The 14414-nt window shown below is 37.4% G+C and overlaps 1 protein-coding gene across 1 annotated transcript in view; it reads right to left on the minus strand.

The window, feature by feature from the left end:
- Positions 1-3125: 3125 nt before the first annotated feature.
- Positions 3126-14414, minus strand: part of ppih (peptidylprolyl isomerase H (cyclophilin H)) — a 34802-nt gene continuing 23513 nt past the window's right edge. The window contains exons 5-9 of the mRNA XM_038303608.1: positions 7798-7840; positions 6939-7031; positions 6766-6853; positions 6611-6651; positions 3126-3435 (exon numbers count right to left, since the gene is read on the minus strand). Coding sequence (XP_038159536.1) covers positions 3367-3435; positions 6611-6651; positions 6766-6853; positions 6939-7031; positions 7798-7840 — 334 coding nt within the window. The 3' untranslated portion in view covers positions 3126-3366. The remainder of the gene's footprint in view (positions 3436-6610; positions 6652-6765; positions 6854-6938; positions 7032-7797; positions 7841-14414) is intronic.

Here is a 14414-nt window from a genome sequence, read left to right on the forward strand (position 1 = left end):
AATCAGCCTGTGGCACTGCTGAGGTGTTATGGAGGCCCACGATGCTTTAAAAGCGGCCTTTAGCTCATCCACAGTGTTGGGTCTTGCGTGTCTCAACTTTCTCTTCACAATATCCCAGAGATTCTATCTGGGGTTCAGGTCAGGAGAGTTGGCAGGCCAATTGAGCACAGTGATACCATGGTCAGTAAACCATTTCCCAATGTTTTTGGAACTGTGATCAGGTGCCAGGTTGTGCTGAAAAATGAAATCCTTATCACCATAAAGTTTTTCAGCAGATGGAATGAAGTGCTCCAAAATCTCCTGATAGCTAGCTGCATTGACCCTGCCCTTGATAAAACATAGTGGACCAACACCAGCAGCTGTTATGGCACCCCAGACCATCACTGACTGTGGGTACTTGACACTGGACTTCTGGGATTTTGGCATATCCTTCTCCCCAGTCTTCCTCCAGACTCTGGCACCTTGATTTCCAAATGACATGCAAAACTGAGCAACAGTCCAGTGCTGCGTCTCTGTAGCCCATGCCAGGTCTGGTTCAAAAGTGGCTTGACCTGGGGAATGCGGCACCTGTAGCCCATTTTCTGTACACACCTGTGCATGGTGGCTCTGGATTTTTCTACTCCGGAATCGGCCCTTCTCCACAATCTTCCTCAGGGTCTGGTCACCTCTTCTCGTTGTGTAACGTTTTCTGCCACACTTTTTCCTGCCCACAGACTTCCTACTGAGGTGCCTTGATTCAGCACTCTGGGAACAGCCTATTCATTCAGAAATATCTCTCTGTGTCGTCCCCTCTTGCTTGAGGGTGTCAATGATGGCCTTCTGGACAGCAGTCAGGTCGGCAGTCTTACCCATGATTGGGGTTTTGAGTGATGAACCAGGCTGGGGAGTTTAAAAGGCCTCAGGAATCTTTTGCAGGTGTTTAGAGTTAATTTGTTGAGTCAGATGATCAGGTGCATAGCTGGTTTAGAGACCTTTATCATGATATGCTAATTTTGTGAGATAGGAATTTGGGGTTTTCATGAGCTCTATGTCAAAATCATTTGTATTAAGACAATAAAAGACCTGAAATATTTCAGTTAGTGTGTAATGAATCTATAATATATGAATGTTTAAGTTTTATCATTACATTATGGAAAATAATGAACTTTATCACAAGATGCTAATATTTTGAGGACCTGTACAACACTACAACGGCAATAACCTCTGCAATGTATAATGTGCAATTACTATCTAATACCCTCCACAATAACCTGTTTTTTTATATTTGATACCCAGTGCAATAACTATATAGATAAATACCCATCTATAAAAAATACCCATGTAAATACCCTGTGCAATAACTCTGTACAATAATCCTGCTTTAAAAAAAATAAAAGATTTTATTTATATATATATTATATATATATATGTATATATATATATATATATGTATATATATATTATATATATATATGTATATATATATATGTATATATATATATGTATATATATATATATATATATATATATATATATATATATATGTATATATATATATGTATATATATATATATATATATATATATATATATATATATATATATATATATATATACTGTATATACCCCATGCACCTTTTCTTCCTTTGGCACCTTATTCTTCCTTTTGACTATCTGAGATGATGTAATGAATACATTTTACCACTGATCAATAAAGTCAATCTATCAAGCAATATTTGATCAGCCAACTCTGCTTTATACTTCTAAACGCCCAGTTAAAGCTGCAGTATGTCATCTCCTGGCTATTAAAGAGTCATACCTTTGTAACAAGTCACAATGAGCAGATAGAAAGCATCAACAACACATATTCAACTTACTGACACATGAACACATATTCAACTTCTTAGCCAGATCAATTTTTTAATTCTACATAGCCTGATCTTGGCTGTAGGTAGTTATCATAATTTTTTTTTAATTAAATGATGTTTTACCATGATTCCCAAACACAGCAACAGGCAGAAGAGGTTGTCACATCTACTTAAATGCCATAAGTGCATGGTTCTTTGCTCGCCTGCTTTAAGGCTCCTCTGCATCGTGTTCCTGTCCTTTATGATGCCAATGGTTCTCCTTTCTCTGGAGGTCTTCTCAAAACAGGTGTATTTATACTAGGATTGAATTAATAAGATCTAGACAATAATTTATCAACCCTAATTGTTTGAAGTAATTATATTTGAAGTAATGTTTTAATGTCAGAATGGCGCGTGACTTAATTTTCTGCTCAGAATAGTACAATCCATGAAAAGCATCCATCTTGAGTTAGGTTAACTTTCCCTCTTCTACTGATGAGAGCACAGACCCCCTCCTCCCAAACATTGTCATGGTAATTAAAGCTCCACTGGCACCGATTAGAAGCACAGGCAGACGTGTGAAACACTTGCCAAGCTCTGCTCTCCCACACACACAAATGAGTCTCAAAAAGCCTCCCCATGGAGAAAACCTCTTTTCAAAAAAAAAAAATAGACGACCCTCTTCCTGCCTCCATAAGAAGAGAGTCTTCTCCATCTGAAAGGATTCTTTTATGCTAAGAGAATGATGCTCAAGGGGAGGACCGATGGGGGAGGGGGGCTGGAAGCTTGGATTGGGCTGGCATAGAAGGGGAAGCCATAAGTTCAGCAGAGGATTGCTTGGCACCGAAGAGGGTGCCCTATTTACTCCATGGATAAGGTTGACATTAATCCTGCGTCCCCTCACAGTACAACTTTACACCTCTGTGCATTTCCTTAGCATTTCAGCAGAGATCAAGTAAGCAATCCAATGTAAAGCACTACTGCTCTGCACACTCTGTTTAAATCCCTGCTGTTACATGAAAAAAATGAATAAAAAAATTATTTTTCTTGTGTTGTAAACTTTTCCATGATTTGATACAATGTTTTGCTGTCTTCTAATCTGCCCAGGGAACTTTTTATATTTAGACAAAATAGGTATCGATTCTTTAACAATATTGTCCAAAGTCCAGCTCTTCAATAACTCGGTTTAATTTGACTGTTTTCCAAAGCCAGTTATAAAAACACGACATTCCATTCTCTATACGGAGGATTTAAGTGTTTTTGTTTGTTTTCTTTGGAACAAAAAAAGAAGAGAACCTGATTGAACATACATATTCCAAAAAGAAGTTTATTGCATTTGATATATGACAAAAAGCAAAAGGAAGTCTCACAAAATGTATTATAAAATGAAAAACACTGAGTGACAGTTAGAAAAACTCATATGATGTGAGCAGTTTTTCCTCAACAACCTGCAGGTGTTCATGGAAACAACATGTTTGCCATTTCCAGTCAACCGATGTAGAGGTTTCTCTTTTCTGATGCAACTGACAGAACTGGTTGGATCACATTTCTCCACACTGAGCGATGACGATGGGCAGCTTGGGTTTGTTGTTGGGTCCTGTGGGCACATTCTGTTCAAGGTGAGAGGGATACGCTTTCATTAAATATAAATTCATCAAGCAAAGTCTAGGAAGAATTTGTGCCTCAGAATAAAAAAAATCAATTCAATATTACCCATACAAGAAGAACAATTAAAATAAAAAAAGCAGACGTCACTATCCTGTTTATTTGAAAGGTTAGTCCTATAGTGCCCATTGTTTTGTATAAAATGGAGCAGCATACTCATTAAATAATTTGTAGCAACCCTTGGTAATTCGTAAAGAAGCATCATTTTACACACCTTCACAATCCAATCCTAATTTACCGTAAACATTACGGTTATTTTTTTTACATGTCTGCAAGAGGGGATTCATTTTTATACGGGAAATAATCTATAAAATCATATTAGAGTCATCTAGCCCAATTTGGATAATAAACAAACACATAGAAAGGAGTATGTTCACATAACAATACATCACTGTTTCCAAAAACCTCAATAAGTTGTTATACTGATGCTGTTTTTTGCACAGCTTCTGTCTTATTCAGTTAAATAACATGCTGCTGTCATTGTTTTGCACATTTCTGGTGTTGCTACAATTTTTCACATATCCATTACTGTAAAAATGTCCACAGCTATTATTGATTTTTTTTAATTTTGCAGAAGCAGAGTATTTATAGTGGGAAAAACACTGTAAAGTACCACACTCTGTTTTATTTTTCCTATCTGTTATTCTTATACACTGTGACCACTTCTACGATAACCTTTGTTGCTGTAACACCACAATTTCCCCCAGTGTGGAAAACAAAGGGAACTATTCGATTCTATCACAGAAACAAAGCAAATGCACAAAGCAATTTTTCACATTTAGAAGTCAGTGGCTAGTTTACAGTGCGTAATTATTAAACTTGACATTGCATAGTTTCTATTATGCAGAAGGTCATAAGGTTACAAGATGTTTTGAAAGTAGTAAAACACAATGAAACATCGACTACTCTTGATGGATGGGTCAGATTGTTCAAAAGGCGTCAGAGAGAATGTTTTAATTGATCCACCTGTTCTGGCCTGATGGCATGTCACAGACGCTGAAGTTTAAATTGCAGTCACATCACCTATAGATGGATGTCATAATGGATCGTAAAGTAATATACAGTAAAATATTGAATAACAATAGATGTTCAACTGTTTAACAGTGATGTCAAATCATCCATGTCCACCTTGTCTGACACTATTAGAAACATGAAAATGCTTCTAATAGCCTTTTCCTAAATCCTAACTCATTATCACTTGTTAAGACCAACTTTTCACATCTAGTCAACAAAATAGCAGGGCTGAAACAATTAATCAATTACTGGAATAACCGCTAACTAATCAGGAAAAAATAATCAACGGATAATCGATTAGCAAAATGATTGTTAGTTGCAGCCCTACAAAATAGACACATACTTAAAGAATGCTGGCAAGGACAACTGGCCTGTAGTTTTGTACGCTGTTAAGTGGCCTTGGCTTTAATGACAAAAACCCAGTAACACCCATTTACAGTCATGGCCAAAAGTTTTGAGAATGATTCAAATGTTAATATTTACAAAGTCTCCCGCTTCAGATTTTATAACGGCAATTTGCATATACTCCAGAACGTTATAAAGAGTGATCAACGTAACAACTATTAATTGCAAAGTCAATATTTGCCTAGAAAATGAACTTTTTCCCCCCAAAACCCATTTCAACATCATTGCAGCCCTGCCTTAAAAGGACCAGCTAACATCGTTTCAGTGATTTCTCCATTAACACAGGTGTGGTTGGTGATGAGGACAGGGCTGGAGATCAATCTGTCATGATTAAGAAAGAATGACACCACTGGACACTTTAAAAAGAGGCTGGTGCTTGGCATCATCATTTCTCTTCTGTGAACCATGGTTATCTCTAAAGAAACATGTGCAGTCATCATTGCACTGCATAAAAATGGCCTAACAGGAAAGAGAATCGCAGCTAGAAAGATTGCACCTCAGACAACAATCTATCGCATCATCAAGAACTTCAAGGAGAGAGGTTCCATTGTTGCCAAAAAGGCTCCAGGGCGCCCAAGAAAGACCAGCATGCACCAGGACCATCTCTTAAAAGTGTTTCAGCTGCGGGATCGGGCTACCAGCAGTGCAGAGCTTGCTTAGGAATGGCAGCAGGCAGGTGTGAGTGCATCTGCACACACTGTGAAGCGGAGAAGACGAGGTGAGCGCTACCACCAGTCTTGTTTCATGCCAACTGCCAAGCATCCTGAAACCATTCATGTGTGGGGTTGCTTCTCAGCCCAGAAAGTTGGCTTTCTCACAGTCTTACCTAAAAACACAGCCATGAATAAAGAATGGTACCAAAATGTCCTCGGAGAGCAACTTCTCCCAACCATCTAAGAGCAATTTGGTGATGAACAATGCCTTTTCCAGCATGGTAGAGAGATCTTGTGTCCATGGCCTGGAAACTCCCCTGATCTTAATCCCATTGAAAACTTGTGGTCAATCATCAAGAGAGGAGTGGACAAACGAAAATCTAGGAATTCTGACAAAATGCAAGCACTGATTGTGCAAGAATGGACTGCTATCAGTCAGGATTTGGTCCAAAAGTTGATTGAGAGCATGCCAGGGAGAATTGCAGAGGTCCTGAAGAAGAGGGGTCAACACTGCAAATATTGACTTGCTGCACTAACTCATTCTGTCATTAAAAGCTTTCGTTACTCATAATATGATTGCAATTGTATTTCTGTATGTGACGACAATATGTTACATACACACATGAAAACCAGAGGGCAGCAGATCATGTGAAAATATAATATCTGTGTCATTCTCAATACTTTTGGCCATGACTGCAGATCAGCTGATATAATCTGCAGCCAAAGTGTTTCAAATGCTCAGATGTTTTGCTGTCCAGCCCACAAGCTGTGTTGTTTCTAAGCTATAAGATGGCATCAGAGATATTACTGACACGGACCGACAAGCCCCCTACTAATGAAAAGAGGTTTCTCATTTTTTATTGTGGGTGTCAATTAGAAAAATAAATGAACTAATGATACATGCATTTACATTACACTGGGGGAACTGAGCACTATTGTTCTTTGTAAAACAGTTTAATTTCATTCAAACCAGTCTTTCAAGAAAAAAAAAATCAAAATGATAATACCAAGAGGTGCAAATTAAAAAAGCTGTTTAGTGATGTTTTACCTCAATTTTCCTCATAATCAGTAGACCATCCACCACTTTTCCTAAAAATAAAGAAGAACCTGATGTCAGTTTGACTGGAATCATTTTACAGCTTTTCCCAAAAAAAAAACATGAGCCCATTTCTCTAAAAACATAAATTCTCAGGATTCACTCACCAAAAACAACATGCTTCCCATCCAACCAGTCACATTTAGTGCAAGTAATGAAAAACTGGCATCCATTTGTTCCTGGTCCACTGTTTGCCTGCATTTCAAATAAGAATCATTAATGAACTGTTTGTGATTAGCTTTTCTTTGGAAAAACAAAATGGAATCATCGTCACACGTACCATGGATAGAAGTCCAGGAGCAGAATGCTTCATTTTGAAGTTTTCATCTGCAAATGGGCCTCTGTAGATGCTGCAGATTCCAGTACCATCACCCTTTCACAAAAGACAAACTGACGCTACTACAGGTGCTATTGCCAAACAGAACTCTCACATCATACATTTATGTGCTATTTATATTTATTCTATATATGTACATACACCATATTTATTTACAAGTCTCTGAACTTTACACTAACATCAACACTGTATTCATATTCTTCATATTTTTCTTAGAATAACATTTTATCCACTCTCTCTTTGCACTGATATTGGTGACTTTAAATCTCCTAGTGTTGCACATAATGGCAAGAAAATCATTCCATTTCTAATTCTCTGATGTCTCTCAGATTACACAGGAACATGTACTTCAGGTTATAACCACAAGAGGGAGAAAGAAGCATTTCTTATCCAATGTTTTCAGATAATGTCTCAGTTTCAGGACTATAATGAGACACACAAACATATAATTAAGTATCCACAACTTTGCTAGAAATTAATCTGACATAAAAGTTACAACTTTCATAGTTTGGTGTGCTTTTTTTTTTTAAAAGGACTGAACAGAAAATCTGAATATGTTGATTCAAAAATAATTTATAGTCTACTAAATATTAGAACCTTTTTCAAGGTGGATTGTACGAAAAGAAGGGAGAAGTTGTATTTGGATTTATAATAGATTTTACATTGAAGATAAATACAGTGGAAAGCAAAACTAAAAAACAAGTAGACTTAAGTGATTGGCAAGAATGCAAGCAATCACAAATAAAAGCATATAAATAGCCGAAATGCTTTCAGGAAATTAGAAAGGTGTTGCTGTACTTACATTTACAAAGTCTCCACCTTGAATCATGAAGTCTTTAATCACCCTGTGAATGAAAAGAATAAATAAGACATGTCAACTATTTGCCGTTGGCAAGCCCAGAAAAACCACAAACTGAAGTTTTTCAGGAGGCCTCATCCATCAGATGCAACACAACAGGTGAGGCCTGTTGCGTAGATGGTTGAATAAACTAAGTTTTGTCAGTGAACTCAGCTCGGTCTGCTTCTAACAACCCAGAGTAGCAGACAAAGCCCAAACACCTCTATCCATCCCACATTCTATCCATTCATCCTAATGAGCAAGAAACAGAAAACTATAGAGTGACCAGTACAGACAAATAATCTGAGTAATCACTTACTGAAATAATCCTCAACTTAGTAATCAGTTACTGTTAACAAAACACAATGCAAATTTATCTCTTACTTTCTGTATATATGCTCAATATACAATTCATCAAGTGGCAAACCTTTAGAAGTTGCTCCCCCTAAAAACTATTTAGCACTTTTGCTAATTAGAAAAAACAAACATTGAAAGATTCCCAAACCCAACACTGTTTTCTGCACCATGTTATGTTGTCCATAACCACGAAGAAGAACTGGTTCTCGTTACACAAGCAGCCTCCTCTAGATTTCCAGCAGGTTAAACAGGGAATTGCATTGATAGTTCCAGGTAATAAAGAACACACAGAGTCCATTCAGTTAGCTCTGAGCCTGAGGATATACTCTGTGTAGGATTTGACTAAACCCATTTCAAGTGAGGCACTTCAGCTGGATCCATTAAAATCATAGCGGTAGCAAGTCTAGTTTTAGACAGTATCTTGAGCTTGGCTGAAATACTTGTGCTTGACTTCAAAGTAAAGTCTCTAAAGACCAAACTAAAAAATCAATAAATCGAATTTCAAACTTTTAGGTCATCTCTAAACCTGCATCAGTACAGGTTAAGATCCTTAACCTGATTTTAATATTAATTTTCACAGTTATCTTCTGTTCAGTTCTCTATAAACGCCACACTCAGGATTGGCTTTGCTTTGATAATAACTGGAGCCTTCTTTAGGACCACCAAGCACAAATGGAGTGGAAAATCAACTGGTCTGTTCCCGTCCAGTGAAATCAGAGCCATAACCCTGGGTTTACGGTTCCTCTTCAATCTCATCTTCAGATCTCCGTTCCAGTGCCTGTGTTAACTTTCTTTAGGTCTGTCTGTACAACCTTCGCACACGGTGTGGGAAAAAGTCGCCAAAACCAGGAGACCAGAAAGCCTAGCTTTCCATGCAAGATAGCTCCTTTTCCATGTGGACGACAAAATCGTACAGGAGGAATTAATTTCATCTCAATAAACATGTATTCATTCATAATTTTTTCATTCATTCATCTTGTTCTTCATTAATCTATACATTCCTACCTCACTTTTCAAATGAGGTGAGTCATGCATGCATTGCTGTAGGAATTCCAGTCTCAATATGCAAATGAGCTGAGTCATGCATGCATTCCTATATCCGCTTTGTTTAAAAAAAAAAATGTAAATATAAAAAATATAACCGCAGATGTCTGGGGGACAGTGATTCGCCTACATGTTGTGAATGCTGGCGTACCATAAATGATAAATTATGAACAGTTTAATTTGTGCTTTTAAGTCGTTTACCCATAGGAAGACGTCACTTGGATATAACCTAACCGAATATCTTCAGAACAGTTCCAAATGACACAAAACTCATATGGGTGTGTAGAACATGATGTAATGATGTAAAATCAAGGGCCCAATGTAAAAAAAAAAAACTGGTGTTCCCCTTTAAAGGGAAAGATGCAACCTTTTACACATATTGTCACCTTTAGAGATTCATGTCAGATGAAAGCAGCAAACAGCAGATAACCAATGCATCTTGTATTAAGAGAACGCTACTGGTGAAATATTCCTAATCTAATTATTAAAAAAAATGCATCTACAAAATGAAAGTTGTGTAAAACTGGACTAATTATCAAAATGCATCTGTATGTCAAAAACCCTTCTTATAAGAATTAAGAAATGGGAAGCTATATTAGCCATGCTTGGGATTCTTGGCATGTGCTTTGATTTGATAATCTATAATAGTGTGAAAATAATCCTCTCTACCAACCAAAGGCTTAAATTGGAAGCGTCCCCTTATACAAAATCTGATTGTTTCTATTTTTCCTACGTCAAATATTTCGCTTCTCTGCTTCGTTGTTATATGTAGGACCTTCCTAGAACTAAAATAAATAGAAATGAAAGGCCAAAAATAATATCAGCTCAATTACTTGCCGCAAAAATACAGTAGTATTAACAGTGAGGCAACACTGTTTTCTTTTAATTAGCTTCTGTTATTTGTTGAATAAAGCTTATTTAGTTGTCTGTTATCCTACTCAACTTATATTTATTGCTATAGCTTTATTTTGGAGGTTTAACCCATTTATTTGCTGTTTATTCTTCTCTTGTTTTTTATCTTATTCTCACATATATTCTGTTGTTTATATTTAACTTTCTGTATCTTGCTTGCTCATGGTAGTTAGGGCCTCGACTTCTCCATTGTTGGTGGACAGACATCACAAAAAACATAGCTACTCGTTTATCAAACTTGTAATGATGGGAGATGGCCTGTTTTTTAAGCCGTTTCTGACGTAGACTGAGTATTTTTTTTTGTTTGGCAAGCTGGGAGCTGCTCGGAGCTACTGACTGGTGTTTGTTTCCCTGGCCGGACCGGCCCGCCACCAGGCTGACTGTTTTGTATCCTCTGGTTCTGTCTCCTGAACCCAGTGACCCCGCAAAATGGTCCCCTCACGACTGACCTGTTCTGCTGAGTTGTTTTCATAATGCATTATCTACAGTTTACACATTTACATAATACTTGAAAAAAACAGGCATGTTTACTTTCGCAGAAAAACCAGTAACACATACAACAATTACTAAACAGGTTTGTGAGCTGCTGTGCACATAGAAAGAGTTATAGCTATATGCAAATTTAAAAATGTACATTTCATGACAGATGAAACCTCTTTAGGGCATTCATGTGCAGATAAAACAGCAAAAGCAGCAGCCATAACACAAATGCAGTCATTGATTAAAGAAGAAAACGCTAATCTAGAAGTGAAGAGATTCCATAAATCTAGAAGAGATTTAAAAAAAAAATGCAACATCTCCACAAAAAGAAAAAGATTGGTGGATAAAACATGGAGCTAATTTACAAAATGACATCTTTGTATGATCCGAAAATAAACCCCTCCTTACCTAAGAACTTATGCAAATGGGAAGCTATATTGAGCCATGGCTTAGAGAAGAAAGTATGTTGGAAGATGCTAGATTTGATAATCCTATAATAGGCTGGTCCGAAAAGTGAGGACTCCCTGGCCACCCACCCAAAGGGTTAATGGGGGATGTGTAGAAGCGGCCCCATGACAGCTGTTCAGTATTCTACTTGTTTTACCTGTTCAAATATTTTTGTTCTGCTGCTTCGTTGTTCTATATGTAGGACCAACTCTGCCATAACTAAAAATAAATACAGAAATAAATAAATGCTCCAAAAATAAATAAGCATACAATTAATTGCCCCGCAAAAATACAAATGTAGGTAAAAATTAAACAGTGAGACATAAATATAGATATCTCTTTTAATTAGCTTCTTTGTTTATTTGCCTTTGCAATAATTACCTTATTTATTGTCTGTTATATTCTTCAACTTTATTTATTTATTACTTATTTTTGAAGCATTTATTTATGTGCATGTTTAAATATTTTTGCCTGGTTTATTCTTCCTTTGTATTTTTTTATGCTATTTATTTCTTCAACACTATTTATTTCTGCTTGTCGTATTTACATTTCTGTATGCATTTCTGCATCATGTGTGTCTTAAGGGCTCAACTTCTCCCCATTGGTTGGTTAGCAGCCAACAGCCACAGTCACAACAAACATGGCTACCTACGATGAACTGGTCAGTGAGGGGAGTCATGTAGCAACTGTTTTTTAAAACAATGCAAACGTTATAGTATTGACTATATTGTTTTTTTGTTTGGACAAGGCTAGGGGGGCTGCTGGGCTACTGACTGGGTTAGTTTGCTCCATTCCCGGCTGGCTCCGGACCCGGACCCCGACCAGCCCCAGAGCTGATGGCTCGGTTCGAATGCCCGGTCCGGTTCAGTGAGCGGCCAAGCAGCTGACCCCCCCAAAAAATAAGGGTCCCCCTTTTCAGAAACTCGAGCATCAGCATTGTTTTCAAAAACAGTTGCTAAATGTCTCAGCTCACTGACAACTTTATCATAGGTAGCCATGTTTGAGACAATCTGGTTGAGGGATAATCTAAAAACAATTAAGAAATTGGAGCAGCAATTCCTGGAAAAAAAAATAAAATAAAATAAAACATACATAACCTGGATGAGGAAGAATGGGAAAACTAATACATATATCTTTAAGACAGAGTTGCTAAGAGATGGGTCCCTTCAGCCGCTTGTATCTGGGATCTCATGACCATAGATGAGGGTAGGAAAGTAGATCGACCAGTAAATCGAGAGCTCAGCTCTCTCTTCACCACAACAGAAAACAGCAATCAACAAAAACAAGTTTTCAAATTTGAGACCTTTAAACCAATATAATAACCAATAAACCTGAAGAAACTGAAAAAAAGAAACACTTTTATATCAGAATTAATAGATGAAGATCAGACAGGGTTCATAAAAGGACAGCAGGTATAATATCATAGAATAAGCAGAGAGAAAAAAGGAGTACGGTGCTGCTTAGTGTATAAGCAGAAATAGCTTTTGACTGTAAATTGGAACTTTTGTACTACATCTTGAGGAAAATGGGATTCAAGGATAAATCAGTTTGAATTATTGAAATATTATATCAACACCCAACATCTAAGATAAAAATAAAAGGGAATCTTACAGAGAAAATTAGCCTTCCATATAGACATATAGACCCGGAATACAAAAAAAGAAGGAAGAAAGCAAACTGATGTGTCTTCCAGACTGTTCAAAGGTAGATTCTGCTGCCGTTAACTATGCTCTCAGACTTTACCTGTTTGGTGAGTATGACTTATGCAAATTTAGAAAGACAGACACATCCATACTATCCTGACAAAGCACAAGTGCTAATCCTTTTGTTGTGAGAGGGTCCTCTTAACAGAAAGGACTGTGAAGTTGAAATGTCAATTTTCAACCACGACCATCTAGTTAATTCTGTTTAAACTTTTGTCAGTATTAACACATATGGTACCATCATCAATTTACTGAGGCCTGTATTGTCCCATATTTTACTGTTTTTATGGTACTTGAGTATAATCCGTTTTCTGCTAATGTTGTCTTAGCAAAAAACATTACATTCCATTTTGCTAAACAAGGTCAGAGGCGAACCAAACTATGTTCTGGGGAAAATTATTTTAAACTCAGGATTTTCTGTTTCAGAAAGTTATAGTAAGCCATTATTCTGACTAAACTAATGACAACAAATTACTCCATGAAATTACCACGCTCAGTAGCAGGGTTTTTAGAGGTATCCCTGAGTATTTCTTTCTTTTTAGCTCAGATCGGCAAAGGGAAATTATTTCTTTCAAAAACTGTCTTATTTTAAGTATTTCTAACAATGTACCTTACAATATAAACACATACAGTGTTTTCTGGAAAGTCACAAATCTTGTGATGCTGAAATGCCTTCCGTTTTCATCTGAATCCGCAAATAGCTTTTTAGTAGTGTATGTGAAAGCTTTTTAGTACCGTATTTTCACGACTATAAGGCACATATAAACATATTTTTTTCCCTAAAAATGTGCGGCGCGTCCTATGTGTGTTGTTACTGCGGACGTTTGAGACCACCATGAGAACGTTAAAGGGGGAAGTGTGGGCATGGATTGTGTATAAAAGAACAGGTATGTGCTTTATGCAGAACTCATCATCTCCTCATTGAGGAGATGATGAAAGAGGGGCTGAGGGAGGTTAATGTAAGGAGACCAGGTGGTTTTTTCCACGCATCACCATCGCTGTTAATCTGTGACTCCATGCGTGCCCATCTCACAGTCGATGTGAAAAACATGGTGAAACAAATTAACGCTGTGCTTGCTGTTATTCCGGGAGGTCTGACAAAAGAACTTCAAACGCTCAAAATCGGTGTGAACCGGCCGTTCAAAGTAATGCTACATTCAGGCGTCTGCTGCTTCATTTTTGCTGCTTGTACCAGTTAGTTCTGACGCGCGGCTGAAGCAGCTTTGCTGCTCTGGCTGCGCGGTGCAAAAGTGTGTCTGACATGCGTTGGGTGGAGCTACTCTATCTTTTCTTTGCCTTGGAGCTATATTTGCTGTGATCAGTGGGAATAAAGTAGTTTTAATATGTTTTTAAATGAGAAAGTCCACCTGAAAACTTAATCATTGCAGTCAGTTCATCCAGATTACGATCCTGCCTTCTAATATTAGTTCTGTCGGAACCGCTCAGACCCTCACATACCGGCGGTGCGCATCAGTAGGAATCCCATTCACCGCGGCAGCTGGTAGGTGTTTTTCATCTAAATGATCTAAACTGCAGGCACCAGGATAATAAAAGCGAACATATTCTGCCGGCAAATTTCTGCATTTTAAGTTAATTTATGCGTCAATAAACCGTTTCAGAAGAGTGATCACAGCGCTC

This window comes from Cyprinodon tularosa, unplaced genomic scaffold (assembly GCF_016077235.1).
Source record: "Cyprinodon tularosa strain WSP-4 unplaced genomic scaffold, ASM1607723v1 ctg513, whole genome shotgun sequence".
NCBI lineage: Eukaryota > Metazoa > Chordata > Actinopteri > Cyprinodontiformes > Cyprinodontidae > Cyprinodon > Cyprinodon tularosa.